Source organism: Fundulus heteroclitus, chromosome 23, assembly GCF_011125445.2.
Source record: "Fundulus heteroclitus isolate FHET01 chromosome 23, MU-UCD_Fhet_4.1, whole genome shotgun sequence".
In the NCBI taxonomy this organism is placed as follows: domain Eukaryota; kingdom Metazoa; phylum Chordata; class Actinopteri; order Cyprinodontiformes; family Fundulidae; genus Fundulus; species Fundulus heteroclitus.
The window spans coordinates 7,077,236-7,091,455 of record NC_046383.1 but is presented as its reverse complement, the minus strand read 5'-3'; the positions used below and the strand labels follow the sequence as shown (position 1 = coordinate 7,091,455).

At 39.8% G+C, this 14,220-nt stretch overlaps 1 protein-coding gene across 5 annotated transcripts in view; it reads right to left on the bottom strand.

Annotated features, from left to right (window-relative positions):
• Nucleotides 1-14,220, bottom strand: part of dlg3 (discs, large homolog 3 (Drosophila)) — a 163,183-nt gene that overhangs the window by 8,487 nt on the left and 140,476 nt on the right. For 2 of the 5 annotated variants that reach the window (XM_036127251.1, XM_036127249.1), the window contains 4 exons: nucleotides 10,373-10,487; nucleotides 4,143-4,319; nucleotides 3,954-4,029; nucleotides 439-538 (listed from right to left, as the gene is read on the bottom strand). In XM_036127251.1, the coding sequence (XP_035983144.1) occupies nucleotides 439-538; nucleotides 3,954-4,029; nucleotides 4,143-4,319; nucleotides 10,373-10,487 (468 nt within the window). Of the gene's footprint in view, nucleotides 1-438; nucleotides 542-3,953; nucleotides 4,030-4,142; nucleotides 4,320-10,372; nucleotides 10,488-14,220 lie in introns of all 5 variants that reach the window. The other 3 variants (XM_036127252.1, XM_036127250.1, XM_036127248.1) reach the window with 2 other exon arrangements.

The following is a 14,220-nucleotide window of genomic DNA, read 5'->3' as shown; positions in this document are numbered from 1 at the left end:
GCCGCTGCTTTTCAATTACACAGACCCAATCCCATTAAGGCGGGATTTGGACCTGCTAAGAGTTAAAGCTACAGTCCAGTAATGGGATTCTGACTGGACAATTGATCAGGACTCGACGCAGGAAAACAACAACAACTATGAAGTAACAGCTGGCAGCGACGCATGCAAGCTGGGACACTCCTCTGGAGCCCACAGACGACGCGGTCTCACCAGAGAGGGACCCCACACCTCCCTCCCGCATGGGGGGTCCCTCTCTGGGACTGGGAGGCAGGGATGAGAGTGGTGCCGCCCCCACACACAAAACCTTCCCTGGGTGGTGAGCGGAAAGATGAGAGACGAAAGAAGTGAAGCATAAAGGGGGGAAAGGATGAAAATAAAATAAATAAAATGGAGAAAAAGACCACCCCCTCCCCCTTGGATCACACAGCTGGTACTCACGTTCAGACTCCACTAAGTCCTGCCCAATATTCTCCTTGCTCTTGTAAAACGGGAACTTGCGTGAGAGGTTGAAGCTTTTTTTGCGCTTCACTTTAACTGGCTGCTGATGCGTGGGTGAGAGAGGGGTGGGGGGGGGGGGGGGAGGTGTGGGGGGTGGGGGAGGGCAAAAAACAAAAACATACGAGGTTTCAATGAAGGTACTCCACAACCATGCAAAAACGAGGGGAAGGGGGGGTGAAATGCAAACAATTCACATCAAATAATGAACATGAGAAAATGGGTGAAACTGAATGGAACATCAATGTGAAGGAGACGGGCGTCTGCAGACCAAATCGGACATTTATAAACATTATTTCTTTAGAGCAGGTTTCTGCTCGGGAGATTAAAATCTGATGGACAAAACTTGCACGGGTGCATCTCATGACTTTACATCAGCAAAAAGTTGATTAATTTCAGTAATTCAGTTCAAAACCTGAAACCGGCGGGAAAGATGAATTAGATTTTTATTATTACAGACTCAAAGTCCAAATTACATAAGAGAGAAAACAAAAACGATAAAAGAATAAAAAGTACAATAAAAAAAAACAACTCCTAGCCATTCAGAAGACAATCATACCAATGTCTCCAGAGTACAGATGAGTACTTTACTGCACAATATCTACAACATTAGTCAACAGTAGGATAATTCTGGTATTAGACTCGTTTAAAAGACAAATACATTTATACATAAGCTTTCTTAAAAACAGCCATCAAAGTGCAGATGTGAGCAGATACAAACAGTTCACTGGCACTGGTCCATCTGGGTTTAACAAAAGTCTTAATGCATCATTACAGACGACCTTCAATCTTTGAAGACTGCCTTTTTAAAAGTTGTCCCACAAATGTGCAGTATACCATTAGTTGGTGATATATTTCCCCGAGTATTTATCTTAGTTTTGTAGGTCAATGTCTTACAGCTAATAAATATAAAGTTTCCCTGGAATCGCCGTTTATATGGCTCCTGAAATCATCACCGGAACCTTCACAGTGGACCTCAAACGACGTAGATTCTCTCTCTCCTCCTTCAGACTCTGATTTCCATCCAAAAGGCAACATTTACTCTCGTCTTAAAAAGGGACTTTGGGCTCCTTAGCAGCAGTCCAGCCCTTTTTATTCTCAGCCAGGTGAGTCGCTTTAGACGTTTCTATTCTACGTCAACGCAAGCAAAGTGCAGTTTGGTGACCGTGTACCGACTTCATCCGTGTGCGGCTGAAACTCTTCTTCACAACGAACTCAAAGCTGAAGTTATTCCTGTTTCTTGTGTGCCTCTTAATAGCCATTTTTTTACGCGGCTTTCCCTCCTTGTGGAGGATGCCAGTGACCCTCTGCTGGACAATAGTCAAGTCAGAGATTTATTTTGGTGGGTTGAGGGAGTGTCTATGTTAGTAGACGATGTCATCATCTAATTAGCATATCTGTTCATACATTTATGACCCAACCTGGAGGAAGCTTTTTAGGGCTGGACGATAATTCAATAACAATATAAATCGATCAATAGACGTGTATCGATGATGGGTCAATAAAAAGTTCAATAATAGTTTTCCTTCCTTTTGCATTCTAGCCTTGTAGGTTAATATTACAGTCATTACATCCTCCCAACCAATCACAACGCAGACCCAGGAGGCTCCACCCCCTTCAAAGAGTTCAGATAGCACGCATACTTTTTCATTTTTTAAAAACTTCCAGTTTTGGTAAAGCGTTGGTGGAATAAAGGGTTGAGTTTGAATTCAGTGTTTGTGTCAGTATTTAAAAATAGGTCATTAAGCAAAAGCATAAAATGATCAGGGCTGCACTTAAAGTATATTTTGAATATGTTTATCATCTATATCGATCAATATGATTTCTATTTTATTGATATGCTTTTTTCCCCCCTATATCATCCAGCCCTAAAGCTTTTGCAAAGACAAAAGAGTGATTAAACGTGTTTGGAACTGCAAATGACCTTTATGAAATGATTTATGAATTTTATTACATTCCCTGAATCCACACTGTATAAAACCAATTGAACAGAAAAGACAGTTAGAGGCTCACAAAGAGAACGAGTTGCTTAATTGAGCATGAGAATCAAATTCAGGGAATTATTTTAATGCAACAGTTTCAGAGACAAAAAAGACTAGCGTATTTTTCAGAGTATAAGGCGTACCAGACTAAGTCCCTTTTATTTAGAAATGTATTTCATACAATCCAAGACTAAAACATTTAATCGTTAAGGCAACATATTCAATTACACAGCTGCATTCACAACAGGCTGAATAATATGGAACATACCCGCACTGCAAAAACGGAACTAAAAATAAGTAAAAATCTTCTTGAAATTAGTGTATTTCTACTTGATTTTAGCTGGTAAATAGGATTATTTTCCAATGGAATGAGTGTTTCGATCTGTAAAATAAGATAATTAGATATACTACACTTGAAATAAGATAATGGAGATGAGTTGTTCCTATTTTAGGTCCAAAAATCTTATTTCATTGGTTAAATCAAGGACAAATACACTAATATACTTTTAGTTCCCTTTTTGCCATGTGAGAGGTTGAATGGGGTAAATTAGCGTAACAAGCCAGCAACTCCAACAGGAAAGTTCTTGTCGGTGTATTTCAGTGTAACGGCTCGTTACGCTGAAAGTTGTCAAAATTACGTTGAAATTAGACCGCGAGTGTAGCTACGTGCTAAGCTAACAGTATAACACAGATGTTTCAGAGTAACATAAAGCTGACATGCATCAGTGAAGTTTTAAACCACCCAGAAAACAGAACTGTAAGCTAGCGCTAGCTGTTAGCTTCACGGACAGCCCGATGACAGGGTTCTGTCTTGGTCTGTTTCCTTCGAGCAGCACCATGCAACACTCCGCTGCGTGAATGCAGACTGAAACAACATACAAACGTGTTCTATGTTGTCTTAAAGATTAATGTTTCAATTAATCTCACTGCAAAAATGGATCTAAAAATAAGTAAAATGTTCTTAAAATGCTCTCCTTTTAATGAGCCGACAGCCTTAATCATCAAAATGAACATAAATAAAACACTTGAAATGCATCGCTGTGTGTAATCAAGCCATGCGAGAATAATTTTTTTTTTTACTGAATCACTGAAATCAATTAGCTTTTTGATGATATTCTAAATTTACCAAAATTTGCCTGTAAATATTTGGTCAGGTGGCACATTTCCTTGTCCAGCCGGGTGCACAAGCTGTGGAGGTTACAAAGAGATCATCTCCAGGGAGCTCCTCTGCAATCCACGGGGTAAATTGAGCACTCTTTGCTTCGGGTAAACAGGCGCCGGTCCCGTTCCCGCAGGCGGGAGGAAGCAGGACATCTCCCTGGGAGCCCTGCGGCAGCTCTGTGGACAGCAGCTCTGTGGACAGCAGCTCTGTGGACAGCAGCTCTGTGGACAGCAGCTCTGTGGACAGCAGCTCTGTGGACAGCAGCTCTGTGGACAGCCGCTGGGGCACCGGGGCTGCTGGCCCTCCCCACTTACCCTGTTGGACTCAATCATGCCTGTCCTGGCGTGGAACTTGACCGTTTTTAATCTGGCCCGCTCCTTCTTTTCCACTCTGGAAATAAAAGACAAAAGTCATTCGGTTGTTGTTACTCGGACGTTGTTACTCAAGCTTTCTCTGGGACTTTGAAGGAAAAGACACGTCGAGGACATGAAGGAGGAATATACCTTTTCTTGCTGGGAATGACCCCGATCTGCTCGCTCTCTCCGTGCGGAGTGACGAGCCTCGCCTGCCACCACTCATCATCAGAAGCATTTATGACATGAAGGATATCCCCATAAGAGAAACTCAGGCCTTGGCTGGGCAGGCAGCTGTCTCGTGTTCGATCATAGTCAAAAAGAGCTCTACAAAAAAAACACAGATTTGAGTTAGTCGGTACTCTTTTATCAAGAATCACTGCCAATAAATTGAACAAAAAAACAACTTCAGAGCTAAAAACAGGAGAGAGAGGACCAGAAATCATCACATCAAACGTACTCACTGCAAAAACAGAACAAAAAATAAGTAACATTTTCTTGAAATTAGTGTATTTGTCCTTGATTTCAGCAGGTAAATATTATCTTTCCGATGGAAAGAGTAATTTTAACTCTAAAATAAGATAATTAGATATACTGCACTTGAAATAAGTTGATGGAGATGAGTTCTTCCTATTTTAAGTGCAAAAATCTTATTCCATTGGCAGATTATCTTATTTACCTACTCAAACAAAGAGCTAATACACCAATTTCAAGAAAATTTCTACTTATTTTAGTTCTGTTTTTGCAGTGTTTGTAGGCCAAAAAGGTTATACAAGAAACAAAATAATGTTTTAAACTCTTTTTACTTGATTTAAATTAAGCTTGGAGTATTTTGATTAAACTTAAAAAAAGTTGTGCATGTTTGCCACATTAAAAAGGAAAGGAATGCGATTACGGATTTGTTTGGACTCCATTGAAAAAGAATGAATTATGTTTATTGACAGGTCAGTCTTGCTCTGTAAACAAAGCTTAATAAGTTAATTGAAAACAGATTCCAGATTAAAAGTCACTGGATGGATGTGGCTACTATTAAATTAAAGAGAATGTAAATGGGGGAAGGTTACTAAAAGACGAATCCTTTGTGTTGGAAGAAGATTTTAATTTGCCCGTAGTAATAATTTTGCCATATTTAAAAATAAAGTCTCCTTCTGCACCAACCACATCGCTGGCCGGCCGAATTTCTATCATTCATGAATTGCAGTCGGGGGGGCCACAGAAAATGAGTCCTGAGGACGTGAATGGCCCCCAAAGCACACTTTGGACACCTCTGCTCTACAGTAAAACAATATGAGCTTACCACAAGTATTGTTTAAGAATTAAAAGGATACAAATCACCAAAGTGCAAATAAATTTCTTTTTTTTATAGTGGCCATCATAAATATGCAAACCAGCCATATAAATGTGCAGTATGAGCGAAAGTATCTGTTCGTCCGTCTAAGTCATTGAGTTCAGTCGTTCCTGTCACATCCAGGGCCACAAAGGTTTAAAATCCAGCACCAAGGCATCCAGGCTGCTCCTACAAACATTTATGAAGGACTGGGTCCTCTTAGGAGCTCAGAGAATTTCAGCGTGGCACCATAATAAGGGGCCAAGTGTGCAACAAGGTCAGTTGTGAATTTTCCTTCTTACTAGATACACCGCAGTTTACCGTTACTGACCGACGCCGAGACCCAGAGTTTACAGCTTTCTGCAAACGCCACAGACCTCCAAACTTCATGTGGCCTTCAGATTTGCTCAAGAACCGTGTAGAGGTGGGTTTCCATAGCTGAGCAGCTGCAGCCAAGCCAGTGGACAAAGTCAGGTCTATAAAGAGATAAATGGGCGAGTTTGATGTGGAAGAACTTGACTGGCTGGCAGAGTCCTGCCCGCCACCTGATCGTGAAACTTTGGGATGAATTAAAGTCAAACTTCCTCCAACATCAGTGTCTGACCTCACATATATTACCTATGTAATGTCCATATGTGTGAGGGCAGATAAGTGAATATTAAAATACAGTAAACTTGTGTTTACAGGAATGCTGGATGATAATTCAATAACGATATATAATCGATCGATAGATGTATATCGATGATAGGAGAAAAAAAAGGGTAAATAAAAGTTTAATAGAATAACAGTTTTCTTTCCTTATGCATTTTAGCCATGTAGGTTAATATTACATCATTACATCCTCCCAGCCAATCACAACGCAGACCCAGGAACACTCCGTCACCAAGCTCCGCCCCCTTCAAAGAGTTCAAAAGCACTTTAAGAACTTGCAGTTTTGGTAAAAAGTTGGTTGAATAAAGGGTTGAGTTTTAATTCAGTGTTAATGTGTTCTGTATCTAATCATAGGTCATTAAGAAACAGCATAAAATAATCAGGGCTGCACTTAAAATATATGTTTTGTATTTGTTGATAATTATCGATATAGAGCAATATAATTTCTATTTTATCCATATGCTGTTTTTTTCTATATCGTCCAGCCCTAGTTTACACAGGGTATATGTGTGATTTAAAAACTCTTGAGAGACACTGATTAAAAGTCTAGAGATAATACAATAATTAACTTTAACACAATAAAATATATTATAATTTCCTATTTGACATCTCCTCTCTGACGGACAGAAACAGGAAATGTTCTTTGCCTGACAGTGCCGTGTAATGTTGTTGGACAAGAAACCAACAGCCGTCTCTGAAGGGTTTAATACCTGCTTTACAGGTTTAGGCTTTCCTTGACCTACAAGCTAACATTTACAGGTCGTATGACGGAGTCTGTAACCCAACCGTCCTGTGCATCCCTTTCCTGATTTTATCAGAAATAATCCTGCCAACCGAAGCTACATCAGGGAAGACTAAACAATGGTGAAACGATCCTGCTGTGAGCGAAGCTTGTCAAGCCTTGCCAGTGTTAGAAATGTTGCAGGCGTTCCTGTTAGAGAGAGCAGGGAATTACGCGACCTCCTTAAAGTGCACCTTACAGGCTGAAGGCATTCCTGAAGCTGGGCAGGGAGGATAAGGCAACTCCTGCTTCAGTCAGCAAACTAGACAGCTTCTCTAACATAACTGTGGGCTTAGTCACCTCCACAGGAGCAGGACGGCCTCTACTCGCCTCACAGGAGACGGTCTATATGATAGAGGCGTGAGTCAGACCGGCCCGCACTCCTGACTTTAGCAGGACTGCAGTAAGATAACTCCTATACATCTCTGAAGTTCTACTCCTCGTGTAAAATCATTAGGTTTTAACATTCATTTTGAACCATAAGAAACTAAAGTTCACTATGAATTTATAGGCAAGGCACGGCAAATTTATTTATATAGCACAATTCAGTACAGAGACAATGCAAAGTGCTTTACATGATTAAAATATAGCAAATTAAAACAGAATAAAAGCAAGTAGGAATAAAATGTAGATAGAAATTAGAACAAAGAAGTGGTGATTCAGTTAACTAGAACAGTTGAAGGCAATCCTAAACAAATGTGTTTTTAATCTTGATTTAAAAGGAACTCAGGCTTTCCGCACCTTTACAATTTTCTGGAAGTTTGTTCCAGATAAGTGGAGCATAAAAACTAAATGCTGCTTCTCCGTGTTTGGTTCTGGTTCTGGGTATGCAGAGCAGGCTGGAGCCAGAAGACCTGAGTGGTCTGGATGGTTGATACACTGATAACAAGTCTGTGATGTATTTAGGTGCTAAGCCATTCAGGGATTTATAGACTAACAGAAGTATTTTAAAGTCTATTCTCTGAGATACAGGGAGCCAGTGTAAGGACTTTAGAACCGGGGTTATGTGCTCTACTTTCTTAGTCTTGGTGAGGACGCGGAGATGTATCTACAGTGGGCCAGCTTTAAATATAAGGCCTGGAAAATAATGAATTTATATTCCATATTCTGTCCAGATCTATCCGAACTGCAGAGGAACCATGGACTTCTGGTGCTTTCATTTCCTACTCCCAAGTCGGAATATTTCAAATGGGACGCGTCCTAAAGTCGGAATTACAAGTCGGAAACAGGACCATACCTGACCTCTGCATTCAAGATGGCTGCTGAAAGCCTCAACATTGAGTAAAACTTTATACTTTGACTGTTTTTAGTAGTTCTCTGTGATTTATGCTACATTTAGTCGTACACGTACTACTTTTCAGTGTTAAGACCGGGTGTTTTAGTGCTGTTTATTTGCACAAAATACAGCGTAGACTGGTGTTATGGTTATTGTTGTAATAGAAGTGGCTAAACAAGAATTTAACATTTACCTCCTACTGTGGTTTAAGTCGTTCTGAACTGTTCGACCGAACATGAACGGTTAAAGCAAGACGGAAGATTTTTTCAATAAAACGTGACTTTAAAATGCATTCTGCGACTCAGGTTGGCTGTATTTTGTACATTTAAAAGTGTTTTTCTTACTGTCAGAGAAGCGGGAAACCAAAACACAATAACTCTTCGACTAGCGAGGTAAAAGGAAAGCAGCAGTGATCATCATCACTACCCAGAAATGTGGCTTGTGAAGGTTTTCTTACAGACATTTCTTTACCACGACCCAAGCGGGATAGATGTTTATCCCAACTATAACGTAGAAAAAAGCCTACTTTGCTAGCGTTGTGAGAAGTATGGAGGGGTTGTAGATGTTTTCATTAGCTCGTTTTTCTTTATTTTGTTGCTTGTTTGTTTTGTTAGAAATATGGCAAGACGTTCTGCGAAGACATTAGAACAATGTGTGAAAATCCATGAACCAATCAGCATCTGTCACATCTGATAGCAAAGTGGAGCCCATTCGCTTCCAGCATCAATTGTGGTTTTAGCTCAGAGATGCACCATTAGACCACTTTACACAGATAATGTGCTGCGAGCACACTTGCAGAGGTAAACAATCCATCTGAACGAACATCAAGTAGGAAAGGACAAAGCAGTGCTGTCAACTGCTCCTGGTTAGTAAATTAGCTCACCATCACCACATTCAGTCTCATTATCACAAATATTATTGGACAATAATCACCCTCAAGCCATTATTTATAGATCTGTGGTCTAGGGCTGGGCGATAAATCGATTTAATCGATTAACTCGAATTTACAATTCTTTAAGATTTCATTTTTGGAAAATCTGGATTTTATTTTGCCAATACACTCATTGGGTTTCCATGACGAGAACAGCATGTGATGCTGAATATATGTTTAGGCAAATATATTGTCAAAATATTGTTAAGTGGAAACTTTTTTTACCATAATACGAGGTACTTCATTTACTTATTTACTTTTTTTTTTTAACTTAGTTTGAAGTTCACAAGTGCAGTGAAGCCTGTTCTTAGCTTAATGTGTAATACCACTAGCAGCAAATGTTTTGTTATATTTTCATTGTTTATAATGGCACGGCTGCCATCTTGTTTTGCAAGCATGTTTCACAGCTTGTTTTTAGTTGCACTTTGAATTCAGATCAACTCCCTGACGAAATGCTTGACATAAAAGCAAGGTTTTAAAATAATTTCTTTAATTTCTTTTTATGAAACAAAAAGGAGAAAAAAAAAAAATCGATTAATCGGATTTGGTATGATAAAATCGGAGATTTAATATTTAATCCATATCGCCCAGCCCTACTGTGGTCATAAAAGACAGTTTATCTTTGCTTTTTATGAACATTTTCAACCCTAAATGTATACTGGGACATATACCATTAGCATGAAGTGGATTGATTCATAACGTGGATTTTAGGTCATACTGTGCAGCCCTAAATTAAAGTATTTCCCTACAAGACTACAAAACGCTCAACTAGTGTCCTTTGACAACCAAAATTACTAAAAATGACATTCCCAGGTTGGAAAATACACACACACAAAAAAAAAGGTGCATAGTGGTGAGAAAAGACCTTTAAGCTGAGGCCAGAGGTGCATTAGGGCTTCGGCCGAAATACAAGGAAGCGTTATGTCACATGGTTGTTTCACCTTGAACCCTGTTCAGCCTTTATGCCGTGCTGTGGCTGCGCGAGCAGAGGGCTGCCACCTGCTTTCATTTCTAAATGAACCTCCATCCAGTTTGGCAACCGGCCCAACGTGTCATAACGCGAGTCACTTTGACAAGCCCCTCTGTCAATCTGCATTAAAGGAAGCGGCGCCAATGTCATCCGAGGCGTCAAAACAACAACACGGGGCGTCCGTCAGCTCCCAGGAGACGACTGCTATCAACCCGATGCCCCAAATTAAACGTTATCTCACTTACAGCTTAGCTTAAAATAATAATAATAATAAAAAGAAAATGTTTCATCACACGATCTGTGCCATGTGTGCCTGCTTTTAAGAACACGTGCGCTCTTCTTTCACCCCCACAGACGAGCCGAGGATTGTTACGCAAGAGTGGTTATTTTAACAGCAGATCTCTGAATTTGATGTAGTGAGTGCAGCTGCGTGTTTGTGTGTACCTGACATAGAGGGAGCGCTTCTCGCTGGTGCGCAGGGAGCCTGATCCTGAGCTCATGCTGCTGTTCATCATCTGCTCCCTCAGGTCGTGGATCTTTGACTCGAAGCGACTGTACTCTGCCGTGGAAGAAACAAACAAAAATATGTGTCAACGTCACCTCAAAAAAAAAAAAAAAAAAATAGGAAATGGGTTCTGAAGGAGGCGAGCTCCCACAGAATGGGTGCAGGATTACTGGCTGGTTTAAATAAAACGCGACCACACAGGGTTATTTTTCCTTAACGTTACCAGAGATTAGAGTTTTGTTTGGCCCAGCAGTAAGAATCCTTAAGCTGATTAATGACCCCGGGTACAGATGGTTTATCACAGATCTGCTTTACACATCCTGTAATGTCTCATGTCAGGTAATTAATTACACAGATTAATTAAGTTCAACACGGCCTCTTTAGTGGGGTTTAAAATAAAGGGGAAGGCCTCCAAGTATTCCACATGCACAGCCATTTGTCAAAAGGTGTGTAAATCCAGCGGCAGCAGCTCCTCGGCTCCAGGATGATGTATGAATCCAGCTGGACCTTCTCATTAGGACGGCTCTCATTAGCCTGCTGAGCGCAGCGAGCTTTGTGCCCAGGCTGCACCAGAGAGCACGGGTGGATAAACAGAAAGCAGGAGGCCCGGGTATTCAGGTGGCCACAATCCCCATCGGCGTCATCGGCCACGATCTCGTGCATTTAACAAGGAACATGGCTCACAGCGTGCAGACATGAGGTATAAATACTAGGGCTGAACAATTAATCGCATTTTCAATATAATCGCGATTTAAAAAGAATGCAATTTCCAAATCGCAGAGTTTGCAATTTTTGGCTATGTAACAATTAGGGAATTAGACGCGTCCATTAAGTGTTGGTAAAATGTTGGAAGTAGGATTTGCCTCCACATGGAATGGAAGACAGTTGCAGCAGTGAGATAATCTAATCATACATAGCATTAAGTACAGGTCAATCAGTTTAATACATAGACTTGCTTGTTGGTTGCACTTTATGTTCAACAAGGATTGATGTCCAAATCAACTAAAAGCTGTTCTCTTGAATAATATTCTGATTAATAGAAACATTAAAAGTTCTTGTTTTAAGTGGTCCTTGTTTACAAACATCTTTATTTAGAGGGCATTTTTGTTGCTTGTGGTTATTGCAGAGAAAAGTCAAAATTGCAATTTTGGTTAAAATATATCGTAGGCAGAACACAATTTCTGCACAGAGATTAAATATTTTAGCAACTAATCTGCACAGCGAGGAAACAAGTTGATTTATTGTTTGTATATGTTTAAAAAGACATGATAAATTAAACTGAGAAAAAAATAAATAAATAAAAATAAATTGCATTAAATCGCAATATTAAGAAAAAAAAAAAAAAATCGCAATTAGATCATTTTCCAAAATCGTTCAGCCCTAACAAATACACAAGCAGCAGCATGTACGTGTGTGGATTTATTCTATATGTAAAGAGGAGTAAATATGAAATTTAGTTTCACAGCAGTGCAGCTGACTACTCAGGCTGGGAGGTGTTTGGGTTCATCGGAGAAACACCTGGGGGGAAGAAACTGTCTGTGGCGGCTGGTTTTTCTTTTTTTTGTACATAGTTCTCCTCAACGCCGAAGCAAAGGCAAAATATGTGTTTGTGTCCAGGATGTGTGGGGTCTGCAGACCCGAGACCAGCTGGAGACACAGCATAAAAAATACACTCACTGGTCACTTTATTAGGTACACCTCGACAACACCAGGCTAGATTCGGCTTTAGCGTCCGGACTTCCTTAAACTATCGCGGCGTAGATTCAGCAAAGTGTTAGGAACAACCCTCGGAGAGTTTTTGGTCCGCGTTGACGTGACGGCACTGCACAGTCGCAGCAGGTCTGTCAGCAGCTTATCAGGAGGATCTGCATCCAAAAGGTTCTGCTGGGTTTAGAGCCGGTGACAGAGGAGACCATGAGAACACAGCCGACTATTGGACATGTTCCACAAACCGTTTGGAGGCCATTTGGACCAGAGATGGACAATTGATCGCAATTTAAATAAACTCCAAAAAAAGTAAAAAAAACAAAGCAACTGGACTTGTTTTCCGTAGTTGAAGATATTTCGCTTCCTCTCCAGGAAGCTTTCTCAATTGAAAAAGTCTGGAGTAATGTGGAGTACCAAGCTTTATACTACTGCCTAACAAAGGCCTTGTAATGGCTTAGACAACATGCAAATTCAACGTCTTCAACTACGAAAAACAAGTCCAGTTGCTTTGTTTTTTTACTTTTTTTGGAATGACCATGACCTGGATGACAATTTCCAAATCGCAGAGGTCTGCAATTTTTGGCTATGTAACAATGAAAGGATAAGATGCGTTCTTTAGGTGTCAGGAATATGTTTAAAGTGGGTTTGCTCCACATGGAAGGGAATAATTTTATTATTTGTTTTAGATTTTATATGATAATTTTGTATTTTTTTTTAAACAGAAATGTTCAGGGACCCCCCCCCCCATAGCATTAAATACCGGTTAGATTGTTTAGTACATAGACTTGTTTGTTGGTTACACTTTATGTTCAACAAGGATTGATGTTCATTTCAATTAAAAGCTATTCTCTTGAATAATAATATGCTGATTAATTAAAAAGAAAGTTCAGTTTCTTATTTTACAATATTTTTTGTTGGTTGTGGTTAATGTAGAGAAAAGTCAACTTTCTTCATTTATGGTTGAAATAAATGGCAATTTAGATTTTTGGCAAAAATTGCACAGCTATAATTTATACGTTGGTCATCAAAAGGCTCCTGAATAGGAATGGGCAATTATTGCATAGTTTTAATTCAGCATATAAGCAAATAGCTCTACATGATATTTTTTAAACATATTGTTGTGGTTAATTTGACTATTTTTCAACTGTTTTTCCACTCACTAAGAAATGATTAAGTGCAGTTATTGCACGGTTTAGCAATAAAATCACTCTACATAACTATTTTCCTATAATAGCCTGTTAGTTGATCAGTAAATTGTTCCTTGTGTTTCTGACTGTGCAGTGACAGCCATTTAATCAATTGCTCAAATCGATTTTTAAGCACTTTATCATCACTTTTATTAAGGCAGTAAATACCTCAGAATATGGTAATAGACATTTAAGCCCATATTGCTCCATCCCTAGTCCTGATAAAACCTTTCCGCCAACATTAAACCTGAACCGTTGATAGAAGCCAGGATGGATCGATCTTTGGGCTCAATCCTGATCCTACGATCTGAAATTTACCATTCTGCCCGGGCAACACCTTTCTAGTGTCATCGGCCCGTTTGGGTGAGTCTTTCTGCTGCCGTAGCCCATCTGCTTGAGGGTTTTAATCTAATCTCTATCATCTCTAAACTGTCTCCCATTCTCGTCTGGCCTCAAAAGGCCACCTTTGTCTGCACAAATGAAGCTCGCTGAATATTTTCCTTTTACTTTGGACCGTTCTCGGTAAATCAGTGATGATGGTGCATGAAAATCCCAGTAGATCAGCAGTTTCTGAAAGAGCTGATGATAGCTCAGGAAGACAGAGTCTCCACGTCTAAAGGCAGTAAAATAGCTGCTGCAATGTGATTGGCGGGTTGCCATTCGTGCAAACAAGCAATCGAACAGAATCACCACGGGATAAATGATATATAACCATAAAATCTTAGCACAATATTTTTTGGTATTCTTACGCAAACGATGTAAAAAAAAAAAAAAAAAAAGTATTTATGACTTATTTTAGGTGACTTTATAGCTCTGACTGACAATTACTGCTCTCAGAAAACAGACATGTCTAAATGGGATTCATCAGGACGTTCAATACGTAAAGAGAAGAG